The sequence below is a fragment of the Lissotriton helveticus genome, chromosome 1_2 (genome assembly GCF_964261635.1).
Source record: "Lissotriton helveticus chromosome 1_2, aLisHel1.1, whole genome shotgun sequence".
In the NCBI taxonomy this organism is placed as follows: domain Eukaryota; kingdom Metazoa; phylum Chordata; class Amphibia; order Caudata; family Salamandridae; genus Lissotriton; species Lissotriton helveticus.
In genome coordinates, this window is record NC_136058.1 from 246,365,476 (window position 1) to 246,378,053 (window position 12,578).

General features: G+C 44.6%; 1 protein-coding gene across 1 annotated transcript in view; it reads right to left on the reverse strand.

The window, feature by feature from the left end:
- LOC144800392 (vitamin D3 hydroxylase-associated protein-like) overlaps positions 1-12,578 on the reverse strand; it is a 726,480-nt gene that overhangs the window by 22,715 nt on the left and 691,187 nt on the right. Inside the window, exon 14 of the mRNA XM_078671678.1 lies at positions 5,922-6,067. Coding sequence (XP_078527804.1) covers positions 5,922-6,067 — 146 coding nt within the window. The remainder of the gene's footprint in view (positions 1-5,921; positions 6,068-12,578) is intronic.

Sequence of the window (12,578 nt, forward strand, 5' to 3'; positions counted from 1 at the left end):
GCCTGTAGTTGGAGGTGATCGATGGATCTGCGGAGGGTTTTTTTTATCAGGGGGAGAAGTTTGGCTTGCTTCCACTTGGAGGGCAAAATTCCTGAGGTAAGGGACTCATTGACCAGGGCAGTGACCATAGGGGTAATAACTTCGGCTACTCCATTCAGGACCCTCGCAGGGCAGGGATCTATAGGTGACCCTGACTTCAGAGTTTTTAATATGGTCATAACATCTATATTTTCGACCTGAGTGAATTTGGTCATCTCTACTTTAACCTTAGGTACTTGGGAAAGTGAAGGAGGAAGTGGTTGGAAACTTAAGGCTAGATCATATTGCGGGGCAAGTGGCTGGTCAGGGATATTCAGACTGACTTGAATTTTTTGAATTTTCTCGATGAAAAAAGTGGATAGTTGCTCGGACCAGTCTGTGGAGGACAAGACTGCAGTCTTCTCTGCTACCGGGGCAGTAAAGCTTTTAACTATGGAGAAATTTTCTCGGCTGTTGTTTTTAGCTTTTTGAATTCTAGATGCGTAGAATTCCTCTTTAGCTGTTTTAATCGCTGCGTAGTAACTTTTTTGGGCTGCACGGAGTTCCGTTTTAGCAGTAGGACAATAGTTCCTTCTCCATACTCGCTCTAGCGCCTTACATACTGTTTTTAAATTTTTTTATTGTTCAGTATACCAGGGGGAAGTGGGGGTGATCCTATGGTTGTTTTTTCCTTTGCTTTTTGGTAATGACCTAATGGAGGAGTCTATCCAGGATGAGAAGTTGTCTACTGCTTCATCCAAGTTATGTGCTTTCATTGGGGTGGAATGGGATAGGGCCTCCACTAGATCCGGAATATTAATTCTTCTAGGGCGTTCCCCAGTCTTGGGTGTGGATAACACACAGGTGTTATTAATGAACCAGGAGAAGTGAACAGGAAAGTGGTCTGACCATGAAATGGGGTAGGGTGGATCAGCAGAGATGTTAAAGTTAGAGTATATCAAATCTAAGCAATGCCCCCCTTCATGAGTGGCAGATTGCACCTGTTGAGCCATCTGAGCCAGACTACAGATTTCTTTCAGCTCTTCTACCCCGGGGGCAGAGCTCGTGTCCATATGTAGGTTAAAATCTCCCAGCATTAGGAAGTGTGGGAATCTGAGTGCACGTTGGATGGCGATCTCCTCCAGGGATTTGATAAAATTGCCTAGAGGACCCGGTGGGCAATAGATCAATAGTCCCCCCAGAGTAAATTGGGGGGATAGTGCTAGGGAGAATTCGATAGCTTCTCCATCCTCAATCCTTCCTGTGCATTCTATCCTCAGAGTCCATTTCTCCTTGTAGATCACGGCTAGGCCTCCTCCCCTGCCTTTATTACGGTCCTGTCTGGTGATCTTAAACCCTCTGGGGACAGCCAGCTCAACTACTGGAGCGCAGCTCTCCTTCAGCCACATCTCCGTAATGAATAGGATGTCAAGGTTCTTATCAATGATGAATTCATATACTTCCTCTGAGTGTTTTGATAGGGAACGTGCATTGATAAGAGCAGCCTGAATAGGAGGGTCACCCGCTGTGTTAGGCTGGCGGAAGGAGGGATTAGGGGGATTAAATTTAAAGAGGCAATTAGGGCAGGTTCGTGAGGAGGAGTCTGAGACATTCCAGTGGGCGCCATTACATAACAGGTTGTCATTAAAAGCTCTCAGTTCTTCTGAGTTGAATGTGATAGGGGGAATAGTCCCATGCAGTGTGGGATCGGCAGGGGTCCTGGCCCTGTGCGCTGCCGGGGCGCGGACGGGCGCAGACGAGCTTGCCTTCGGCGCGCAAACGGCGCTCCCGCTGCGCTTGTCCGCTGCGCTTCCTGCCTAAACACATGATAAGAGGTGAGGGGGGGCGTGGTCTCAAGGGGGCGTGGTCACATCCTGTTCTAACAATCGGCAGGAGCAAGACCGAAACTCCAGCTCGCCCGATGTGGCGTGAAGTCACCCCAACACTGCTTTTTCCTATTTCCAGGTCAGGAGGTGGGCCCCGGTCATCCCAGAATCCTGGGTCGAGAAAATGCCTCCAGGGTGGATGCCAGCGTCTCGGGCCAACTTGAAGTGTGGGGGCCTCTTGATGCGCGAATCTGGCAATCGCGCTATTAGTGTGCACAGTACCTCCTCGAACAACAAGAAGAAGAGGCCACACAGGGGAGACAGCGGAGACGTCTTTAATTTTCAGGTAAACCAATCTTTTAGGGGGAATGCATTTCGGCGTTGTGTGTTGCCTTCATCAGCGCCAGATGGTTCAAGCAGGAAATGGGCACAGTCAGAGGTTTAAATACCTTGTGCCCCTCCTGCTTAGTGTCAGCAAGCTCCGCCCCCCGGATAGTGAATGTTCACAATGTTCAATGTTATTCACGTAGGACGCCCAATGCCACATCACTACAAGTCCCAGCATTCAGTGCATTGACCTGGTCGAACCACGGGGGTAGTTGAAAAACCAATCTAGAGGGATACTGTCACTCGTGGCAAATTGGAAGCCTCCTCTGCTCCCCAGAACCGCACCAACCTCCTTATCCTGTTGTAAGAATCGGCTGGGGCAAGACCGGAACTCCAGCTCGCCCGATGTGGCGTGAAGTCACCCCCAACACTGCTTTTTCCTATTTCCAGGTCAGGAGGTGGGCCCCGGTCGTCCCAGAATCCTGGGTCGAGAAAATGCCTCAAGGGGGATGCCAGCGTCTCGGGGCCAACTTGAAGTGCGGGGGCCTCTTGATGCGTGAATCTGGCAATCGTGCTATTAGTGTGCAAAGTACCTCCTCGAACAACAAGAAGAAGAGGCCACACAGAGGAGACAGCAGAGACGTCTTTAATTTGCAGGTGAACTAATCTTTTAGGGGGGAATGCATTTTGGCGTTGTGTGTTGCCTTCATCAGCGCCAGATGGTTCAAGCAGGAAATGGGCGCAGTCAGAGGTTTAAATACATTGTGCCCCTCCTGCTTAGTGTCAGCAAGCTCCGCCCCCCGGATAGTGAATGTTCACAATGTTCGATGTTATTCACGTAGGACGCCCAATGCCACATCACTACAAGTCCCAGCATTCAGTGCATTGACCTGGTCAAACCACGGGGGTAGTTGAAAAACCAATCTAGTGGGATACTGTGACTCGTGGCAAAATGGAAGCCTCCTCTGCTCCCCAGAACCGCACCAACCTCCTTATCCTGTTGTAACAATCGGCAGGAGCAAGAACTGAACTCCAGCTCGCCCGATGTGGCGTGAAGTCACCCAACACTGCTTTTTCCTATTTCCGGGTCAGGAGGTGGGTATAGTCTGCAATGTTTCACCAGCTAAGGCTGCTAAGCACCTACGTGTTTTGGTTCAGTTTCTTTGCCAGACATCTTACATGAATGACTTCAATGCTATTTCGTTTCCGTAACTGATGTATATATACACACATTCTTTTTCATTTCTGAGTTATAAAAATGAGAAAAAAGTATTTTCTTAGTGCTTTGCAATGAAATCCATTTTGAGTTACTTTTTAAAGTTATATGTACACACTCCTAGCAGTCTCTGTGAAGACACCTTGAAGTGCAGCACCTTCAAATTCTGACAACAGACTCTGTGAGGACGCTTCAAGGCACAGGGATGGGCAGACTTTGAAAAACATATTCTGCGTCAACATCCCGAGGTCTAACTTCCGTATTAAACGCATGCACACCCATTATATCTAATAGAATGTCTGAGCTCCCCCCACCTACACTGGTCAGCGATGGGGGAAGCTTGGTGGGTATCCAAACTCTTACAAGCTCCCCTCCCCTCACTTCATCCCTCCTCACCTGGGTTAGTTGTCCCTCCTTCCTCAGCAGAGGAGATCGCCATTGCGCCTTCACAACTCCTTTCAATGTCACTCACAAACGGTTCCTTCTGTAGATTTCAATTTCCTGAAGGCCCGCTATGGATATTGTATTAGAGAGAAGGGACTGGAGCTCAAAGCAGCCATACGATTTCAACTCGTTCAACATGATCAGTGTAAGCAGTAAGAACTGAATGTGTAGGAGGTGGGCTGCGGGGGCAAACGCCACCACGTGGCGGAGTTGGATTCATGCAGCACACATGAAAGTGACAAAATTGTTTTAAAGTTTGTTTATGTACAGGAACACACACCTTCCTGTACATAAACAAATAATGGCATTTTGTGTTTTCCATGTGTGCTGCACAAGGCCCCACACATGGAAGAAACAAAAACAAGGAGAAATAATGCATTTCTCCTTGTTTCATCATCTTAAGACCAGTTTTTACCTGGTATTAATTTTGGCTCTGCTTCCTATTTACGCACCCCTTGTAGGGGGCAGTGTCAAAATGAATGGGTGTTGCAGTGGAACACCTACTGCAACACCCACTGCCCAACCCTTTCATGCTAACCATAGACTGAAAGAGGGCCTTATGGACAAAGCAGCGTTAAGCCACGTTAAGTAGCTTAACGCTGCCTTGTACATAAGGCGCAGCCCCTATTGCCACCAAAATGTCACTATAGGTTACGTTGTGGTGGTAATAGGGTCTTGTACATTTGCCCCTGTGTGTAGCAGGGGCGCAAGTTATAGTTGCCTTAGGGCACAAGCTATAGTTACTTGAGATAACGGTAACTATAACTGACAAATTTCCATGGCTTTGTGTGTGTAAAATCTGAACCTAACTATAACGTCCCTTTCATGTTCGATTTTATAGTGATATATACATCTTTTTAAAATAGTAGGGGTTTTACTTACCTTACATATACTTGTCTTGCATTGTAAAGACATGTAATTTAAAGGTATATTTGTGGTAAAGACATGCGTGGTAAAAGCACTGGCTGGTAAAGACATGTGTGGTAAAGGGATTACGAGGTAAAGGATGTATGTAAAAGCAAGAATTGTAAACACATGCATAGTAATCTCAGACAACCAGAATAGAGATAGAGAGAGAGAGATTTGAGAGAGGAGGGGTAGGGTTGAGAGGGAAGAGGATTGTTATATAGAGCGAGGGAACAGTGAGGAGAGAAAAAGTAAGGGAGAAAGATAAGGACCAGTGGTGGGGTAGGATCAAATAGAAATCACAGGAAATACAGAGCTTGAGGTAGGCAGAGAGAAGGAGAGAGGCTGAGATAGAGAAAGAGACAGAAGTGAGGACGAGAGAGGGAAAGCTCACTTTACCAGCAGGTCATTTGGGCAATGGGGCTCTGTGCAATTGCCTATTTTTCCCTTTCCTTAATACAGCTTTGCCCAAGCTGTGCCAGAACAATCAAAGGTGTCCTCTCCCTGCTGCATGCCATCTGGCCTCTAATTCTGCTGCCTAGCATGATGTTCAGACTCCGAAAAGAAGAGCAGGAGTTTCTTTGATATTAAGTACTAAATTAAGAGCACAATACTGTTAACTGTACAGCACATTTTCTATTCAACATTCCAGCAACACATGCTCTTCTCATAGATGTTACTAATGACTTCCAGGGTACCCACTGTGCTACTTTCTGATAGCAGTCATCAGCACCTGTAGCTGCTCTGTCAATCTGAGGCATTTAGGGTTACTCCAGTCACCATCACCCCATCAGGAAGCAGGTGAATACTGCTCCAGTGAAGCAACAGTCCATATTGGCTGTCACTGGAGATGCTTCATGCTCTATGCAGTTTACCCCCATATGTCCAGTTGGGCTGGGAGATGTGGGGCACTGGGGGAATAACGGACAGAGTGATAACCCTGCAATGCCACTGTCTGCTTTGAAGGTGTTACTGTGTCATTTTTCCAGGTGAAGGGCCAACAAATTAAAAGATTGCACTGCTAACGGCAATAGGTCTGACTTATTTTATAAATGAAAATGCAAGTGAAATCACTTGTGTTTTTTCCAAAGTTTGTTTTGTTCAAGCTAAGGCAAATCCCAATTCTCCTGTCATGTAGCTCATTCAGTGGGTCCCAAGAATTAGGGCCACAGATAGACACTTACTTTTCTCAAGATCTTGTCCCAGCTATCATTGTAACCACTTGTATAATTCTTTAGCTGTCTCTCATCATCCTCTTTCACTGTCCCGACAGGTACCACACCCGAGGGAAAGTTCAGGATATTGAATAGCGCTGTATAGCAAATGGCAGCTGAAAAGGAACCAGAAAGAAAAAAACACAATGAAGAAACTACATGTTCTACTTGAGTAAAAAAAAACAATTACTGCAATTTAGATATTGTCATACAATGCAAAACGTACAATAACATGTTAACCATGTTCTGCTGTCAATAATAGAATGGCAGTGCTCTAAATGAGAAAATATGTACTCTGGAACATGGGCGTCAATTCACCAAAATGCCAGGTTTAGCGGATGTACAAATGAGTGAACGTAGCTGGTGTGCACTCAAGAAACTTATTCAAACTCTCTATATCAAAATTCCTAATTTAATATTCAAAAATCACAAGCAAAATCATGTGTGCACCAGGCAAGGGGTTTTGCAGGCCACCTGGTTATAAATGAAAAAGAAATACCTAGATTGATATCTAGGTTAACCTAGTGCACTACAATAGTGTTACATGTACGTGTACGACCATCATTTTCAAAATGTCAAGGCTAAATGTGTGATATAATACAATCAATCAACAGTAATCAATAAACAGCTTCAATTGAATCAAAAAGTTCAAAAAGGATCATCATAAGCTTCAATGGTTGAAAATCTGGGTGATTTATTTTAACGTCCTAGCAGGTCAATTCCAAACTAAAAGAAATATTGCTGCTTGAATTTAGCATGCAGAAACAAGTTTCAAAAGTTCCCAATGCATTTTGGGCTTTAGACAATAGCCCTTCATCAGGGGTATCTGTAACAAGTACATAAACTACAAAAATGATAATCAACAATGATTTCATCCAATGATTCTAGCTGACAATGGCTCAAAAGCATAAATTTCAGAAACAAGAGACTAGAAAGTTCCAATCCCCAATCCATGACAATGAAAAATCAGAAGGTAATGAGAAACACCGAGCGTGAAGGGGAAGTGCAAAGAAACTTGAAGAATAAGAGAGAAACCATGTCCAACCTGATGAACACCACTGGTGTAAGTGTGAAACAACTAAAAAGTGAAGCAGAAACCACTAGAGACCAACATGATCTGTGTACCTGAAAGCAGAACGGAAAGGGCAGACTGCCACAATCCAAAACCTATACAAAAGGGGGTGGTGATGGACGGAGCATCTGAACCATGAGGCACAGGGTCAGACTGATTTGCATATGTCCATGTCTGAACTGGGGTGGCAGAGTGGGCTAAAGAACGGTGATGGATTAAACCCAGATCTCTTGCCTGGGTGTGAGTGTTTGATTGGTTCAGATGCTCCGTCCATCACCACCCCCTTTCGTACCACTTTGTTTGCCATAAGTTGGCAGGGTATGCTCAGACGTGAGTCCCTTGCTCACTTTGCCACTGGATTCCAGCACGCCTGGCTGAAGACGGCTGTAATGCCAGAAACCGGTCCTAGGAAGCTTGTTTCCGGTCCAGGGAAGGCATGTCTTGGCAGTTCGGGCTGGACTGTTCCCATGAGGCACAGGGTCAGACTGATTTGCATATGGCCATGTCTGAACTGAGGTGGCAGAGTGGGCTAAAGAACGGTGATGGATTAAACCCAGATCTTTTGACTGGGTATGAGTGTTTGATTGGTTCAGATGCTCCATCCATCACCACCCCCTTTTGTACCACAATCCAAAACCAGCTTCTAGAAGTTGCCACTGTTTAAAACCAGCCTCCAGACGGTTAAACTGTAGGGCTAACTGTCAATAGATTAGCGTCTAATGCCCTCGAGAGGGTGCTCCTGAATGAGACGAACATAAAGAATACGCAGGGGACCCTTCGTTGCCTTAAATTTGCGCTGCTGCGATGGTAATGCCTTCAGCCTGAAGCAACGAACCAAATAAACACGCGAGCACCTGCGAACAGAGCGCCCATGTTAAACACTCTGTAGAGTGATTACTGGTATAGCGAAATACAACAAGAGTGAAAATATTGCTTACCGCTAACCGCAATGGCAGTCTCAAAACTCCACTTTCTCTGTAACAACGCTGGTCATGATAACGTGCCGCATTCGTGTACAACGTTTTAAACTACCAGTAACTAATGCGCATAGAAAGGGGACTGGTTTAGCATTGTGTAGGTGACGCGAGTGTGGAGAAGAAAACTATCCACCAAGTTAAGGTGGTGTAGAAGTGGCTGTATAAACATAGGTATGTCATGGCAATACATTAAGCGACTCCAAACAAGTGCTATAACTTGCTTAATGCACAAGCAACGTTAAAATAAGTTATAGCATTTTAAGAAAGCAAAAGACAAAAATAGATATAAAATGAAATGAAATAAAGTAAAATGAATGAATAAATAAGTGAACAAGTGAAAAGTGAAAACAAGTAGAGATGTCCTCTGACTTCCAACGGGCGGCAGAGGACATATCTTTTTGTCTTTTGATTTCTTATTAAACTATTATTTTTGATCATCTATGGTGATAGTGTTTAAAAGATACTTTTTCGGCCCACAAGACAAGATAAATGATTTTTTTAATTAGTACACAAATCTAAACTACCCATAAAATCCACAAAGTCCCGCATTACGTTACGTAAGGCATTAGGTGTTCGGCCCATTAGGACCGCATCTTCGGCATACAATAGAGTGGGGGCTTGCTTAACATTATTTCTGGGGACATCATTAGTGAGTACAATCAAAGATTTATGTAAGTCATTAATACATAAATAAAAAACACTGGGGCTAGAACACAACCCTGCCTTACCCCTCTGTCGACTCTGATGTCACCTGAAATCTCCCCACTCTTATTAATCCTCACACGGGCTCTCAGTTCCTTATGCAGGTAGGCTAAAAAGTGAATAAAAACCTCAACTAAACCATATTCTAAAAGGGTAAACGAGATGTAAGATCCATAAAAGCCAAATATACGGGGGATTTTTGGGTTATAGTATACTTCTCAATAATTAAGTTGAGATTCAAGCATTGTTCGATAGTACCTACTTTACTTCTAAATCCCAATTGGCACGGTTGTAAAATAGAATCCTCCTCGGCACATGTCTTTATCTTGTTATACAAAATTCTGTGTAAGATTTTCATAGTATTGTCTATCAGGGAGATAGGCTGGGAACGGTTGCACTTTTTGAAGATTGGTAGAATTGTACTGGTTGACCATGTACTTAGGAGTGGGGCGTTAGTTAAATTATTAAAAACATTTAATAAAATTGGCGCCCAAAACTCAGGTTTAAACTTAATCAAATCACTGGGCAACCCATCAGGTCCTGGAGCTTTATTTCCCATACTTTGATTAATAGCATCTTCAACTTCCTGGAACGATATTGAAATTCCTGGGGAGGCCTGATACTCTATGGGCGCTTCATTCTCTGTTGGTACTGAGTAGATCATAGAAAAATGGGCTACCCATGCCTCACTAGTGAAATTACAGCTTATCAAAGACAGTGGTTGGCCAAGGGGTCTCATGTCTTTAACCGCAACCCTGAAAGCATACCCATTGTTTAGTATGGCAGACTGCGCTTGTAATTCCTGGCGCTCAGTCACAAGTTCTTCTTTTCTTTGTGAGACGCTACCTGTATACTTTTTCCTTAATGATTTAACGAGGGAGGCATTTCTGGGGACTGTTGAGAGTGCCCTATGGAGCAGTCTATTGATTAGTGAACATTCGCCATTAAACCATCTTGGTCCATGTTGTATTCCCAGGATTGGTTTAGATAGTATAGATTTAATACTCTCCCATAGTTTTGAGAAGGCCCCAATTACGTCCAGGTTAAAATCATGTAGACAGACATGAATCAATAAGACTCGGGTAGTCCCTAGCAATCTTATAAAAGAGATCTGTGTAATTGACTCCTCGCTAAACCAATCTTAGGATTCTGTAGAGGGTGTCAAGTTTCTGGCGCCACACTCGTTATTGTATATCGGCTTTGGAGCAATTCTCAGTTCCATTATATCAGGGTTGTGGTCACCATGAGTAGTCGGGACAACCTTGGCTTTCATTAAACAATCCTCAAGAGTTGGGGAAATAAAAACATAATCTATAGTAGAGGCACTACTCTTTCCTCTAAATGTCGGATAAGGGAGGTCATTGCTGTTAGTTACCACAGCAATATCCATCACATTGATCAGATTGTGATTAAGCAAATTATCACGTAATTCAATGCCCCTATTACATCGATGTTCTGGCATTTGTGCCTTCAAAATACTTTTTTAAAAACCTGCCCCACTCAATACTTCAATTCTGCCTACATTGTCAAGAATCACAAGCTTTTTGTCATCAGCGTGAAAAAATTGGGCCTATTGCAATCTTGATGAGATTTCGAAAAATAACAACAGAATCCAGTCACAGCCCTGATGAAAATCCCTTAAAATTAAAAAGGTTTTGAAATGCGTTGGCATAATTTTGACCAACAGGAGATAAATTAGTGCTCTAAAAAGTATAGCAATTGAGGGATAAACTTTTTTCTTAATTTCTATACCCTCTTCTGCATGAAATGTAAATACCCCTGTTGGATGGTATCCCGAGTATAAACAGTGTTGATGGGTATACAGGGTACCTCATTATTGCTCTTTCTTTTGTCTGGTAGCAGCTTTAATTGATTTGTATGTGTTCCAGTATTGATGTTTTTATTTTACTTGTCACTTGTGAATTGTTACCTTATGTAAATCTTGAAGTGTTCTCCATCTCTAACTTGTGTAGCTCTTAAATGAATAAGAATTTGACAAAAATTAATAATTGAATGATATAGACCATCTTATTAGTGATTGTGGTCTCAGTCTGTTTAATTGTTGACAGCATAATAATTGGCCAGCTAGATATCTACTTTCTTTCCAACGTATTGGCCCAATCTACCTGTGTGTTATTGGGCTCACCCTGCTTTATGTCACTTTTAAAAAGTTGATTCAGAAAAGGGGGTGGTGATGAACAGAGTGTCTGAATTAAGCAGACCACTCTTACCCAGTCCAAAGATCAGGGCTTGATCCATCACCGTTATTTAGCTCACTGCCCCATCCCAGCTCAGAACCTGGCTATATGCAAATTAGTCTGTCCCTGGCCCAGTGCATCATGGGAACAGGGCAGACCAAACTACCAAGCCAATTCTTCACCAGAAAGGAGACAAGCTTCCGGGGACCGGTTTCTGGCATTTCAGCCGTCGTCGGCCCGGCTTGCTTGAATCCTGATGGAGCAGTGAGCAAGGGACTCATGTCTGAGTATACCCTGCCACACCTATAGTGGCCAAAAACGATTCAGAAAAGGGGGTGGTGATGAACAGAGTGTCTGAATTAAGCAGACCACTCTTACCCAGTCCAAAGATCAGGGCTTGATCCATCACCGTTATTTAGCTCAATGCCCCATCACAGCTCAGAACCTGGCTATATGCAAATTAGTCTGTCCCTGGCCCAGTGCATCATGGGAACAGGGCAGACCAAACTACCAAGCCAATTCTTCACCAGAAGGGAGACAAGCTTCCGGGGACCGGTTTCTGGCATTTCAGCCGTCGTCGGCCCGGCTTGCTTGAATCCTGATGGAGCAGTGAGCAAGGGACTCATGTCTGAGTATACCCTGCCACACCTACAGTGGCCAAAAACGATTCAGAAAAGGGGGTGGTGATGAACAGAGTGTCTGAATTAAGCAGACCACTCTTACCCAGTCCAAAGATCAGGGCTTGATCCATCACCGTTATTTAGCTCACTGCCCCATCCCAGCTCAGAACCTGGCTATATGCAAATTAGTCTGTCTCTGGCCCAGTGCATCATGGGAACAGGGCAGACCAAACTACCAAGCCAATTCTTCACCAGAAAGGAGACAAGCTTCCGGGGACCGGTTTCTGGCATTTCAGCCGCCGTCGGCCCGGCTTGCTTGAATCCTGATGGAGCAGTGAGCAAGGGACTCATGTCTGAGTATACCCTGCCACACCTATAGTGGCCAAAAACGATTCAGAAAAGGGGGTGGTGATGAACAGAGTGTCTGAATTAAGCAGACCACTCTTACCCAGTCCAAAGATCAGGGCTTGATCCATCACCGTTATTTAGCTCAATGCCCCATCACAGCTCAGAACCTGGCTATATGCAAATTAGTCTGTCCCTGGCCCAGTGCATCATGGGAACAGGGCAGACCAAACTACCAAGCCAATTCTTCACCAGAAAGGAGACAAGCTTCCGGGGACCGGTTTCTGGCATTTCAGCCGTCGTCGGCCCGGCTTGCTTGAATCCTGATGGAGCAGTGAGCAAGGGACTCATGTCTGAGTATACCCTGCCACACCTATAGTGGCCAAAAACGATTCAGAAAAGGGGGTGGTGATGCCAGAAACCGGTCCCCCGAAGCTTGTTTCCTTTCCAGTAAAGAATTGGCTTGGTAGTTTGGTCTGCCCTGTTCCCATGATGCACTGGGACAGACTAATTTGCATATAGCCAGGTTCTGAACTGGGATGGTGCAGTGAGCTAAAAAACGGTGATCGATCAAGCCCTGATCTTTTGACTGGGTATGAGTGTTCTGTTTAACTCAGATGCTCTGTCCATCACCACCCCCTTTCTGAATCGTTTTGGCCACTATAGGAGTGGCAGGGTATGCTCAGATGTGAGTCCCTTGCTCACTGCACCAT